Source organism: Muscardinus avellanarius, assembly GCF_963383645.1.
Source record: "Muscardinus avellanarius genome assembly, chromosome: 2".
Taxonomy (NCBI): domain Eukaryota; kingdom Metazoa; phylum Chordata; class Mammalia; order Rodentia; family Gliridae; genus Muscardinus; species Muscardinus avellanarius.
In genome coordinates, this window is record NC_137787.1 from 170,940,099 (window position 1) to 170,941,930 (window position 1,832).

The window sequence follows — 1,832 nt, forward strand, 5'->3', positions numbered from 1 at the left end:
CACTGATGAAAAGATACAAATACTGTATCAAGTTCTCTGTATTGATATCACAAAGTCTGTTTAAACTGCTCCTTCACTAGAAAAAAGCCAGTTAGGTTAAACTGAACAGAATGTGGTAACTGTCCAATTTTGTAATAGCCACTGCATGCAAACAAGTTAATCCATGATATTAGAAAGATGAAGGGAGGGTATGTACTGGTACAGCGCTCTCCAATCTCTCTGTTTTGATTACAAAAGCAGGCCTCTCAATATTGATTCCATATACTATGCATTATTTGCCCAACTTTAAATTTGTCCTAATTAGACATTAGACATTAGCCTGCACTGCTGTTAGTCTTCCCCATAGATGTAGTTTTTCTTGCACTTCATTTCCTCAAAGTCAAACTCGGATCCTGTCATCCTTTTATAGATGTCTTTAATGTCATCACAAGTTGTCTCAAAGTGAGTCGTGGCATCATATGTGCGGGAAATAAAGATCTGGCTCTCTATTCCCAAATCTTTTGGTACGAGGAGGTCACTGATGCTAACAAACTTCTGTTCAATGGGCTCCCGGAGCTCCAGGGCCAGTCTGATTTCTTTCTCAGGTTCCTTCGTTTCTACCATTGTGCTAACAATGGCGATGTACTTCCCTTGTGCTGCAACGTTGTGCGCAGAGGAGATCATGCAGACGTAGATGTCTGACTTTCTGTTGACTTGGTTCTGTGGAATAATGATCTGGCAGGAGTTGGCATCATTGGCGTTTTTGATGAGGTGGCTGAGGATGCATATAACTCTGATCACCTGGCCCACTTTTTCTACCCGATCTTTTACATAGCTGGGGTCACAGATGAGCTGCTTACAGCGAGCAATCTCTCCAGATTTAACACCAACCACTTTTCCATTCTGCACAATGATTTCACAATTGATTTATTCAACATGTAGGTACCTCCATAGATAGCACTTAGCCTTGCAAATCCCTGTGGCAGTTCTCCCAGGCCATAGAGTGGGTAAAGACAAGGGCTTTTGCCATATCTTGCCAAAGACTCACTGTAAAGTTTAATTCTATTAATGGTTTCACAACATGGTTGATCCAAGTAGTCAGCAGTTCTATAGAGTGCAGGGGCATGACCAGTGAAATCTATGACGTCTTGGCCAAGGTCAAATTTCTTATACACATCTCGCATTGTGGTCTTTATGGAATCGATGCCCTCTAAAGTTCTAGGATCTTTTTCATCAAAGTTGGCAACATACACCAGGAATTTTCTGAAGCGACGTTTTTCAAACAGGCCCATTAAACTAGATGCTAGGGCTTCTGCTTCAGTGGAAGGAACCTTATAGATTTTTCCTCCCTTATAAACGAAGCTCCCTTCAGTCACTTTGAAATCCAGATAGCGAGTGACCTCCATATACAGCAGCATCTTAACCAGCTGACCATTAGCCATGAGGAACTTAGGAATTAAGTCAACATTCCAGTCTCTTCGTCTCCCCATTGATGCTGGTGGTGCTCCTGGTAATTCAAGCCTTCTGTATAAATCTTCCAGTGGGGTTATAGATGCGCTTCTCCTCCATAATAAGGCTTTGGGTCCATATGAAGAACCTTCTTTCCATTCTCAGACATTATACCTGACAAGATACATTCCTTAATCATGAGCAAATCTGAAAGACTATATCAATAACCACAGAAAAACAGTGTAACTAGCCGGCTCTTGCAACATGCTGGCAACAACAGTACTCATTCCAAAAGGCAGATCCACCACAAACTACTAAGCTCAGCTCAGAATTCCAATTAGGCACGTCAGGCTGGTGCCCAGCACGATCACGTCCGTACTTCTCATTTCTGTCGGGGCAGGGTG

The 1,832-nt window shown here is 42.4% G+C and overlaps 1 protein-coding gene across 1 annotated transcript; it reads right to left on the bottom strand.

The window, feature by feature from the left end:
- Positions 1–330: 330 nt before the first annotated feature.
- On the bottom strand, positions 331–1,627 carry LOC308258863 (rab GDP dissociation inhibitor beta-like; the record flags this gene model as incomplete). Its single annotated transcript, XM_080689486.1, is given in 3 exon segments — positions 331–899; positions 902–1,537; positions 1,540–1,627. Coding segments are annotated over 3 exon segments (1,293 nt in total).
- Positions 1,628–1,832: the final 205 nt, after the last annotated feature.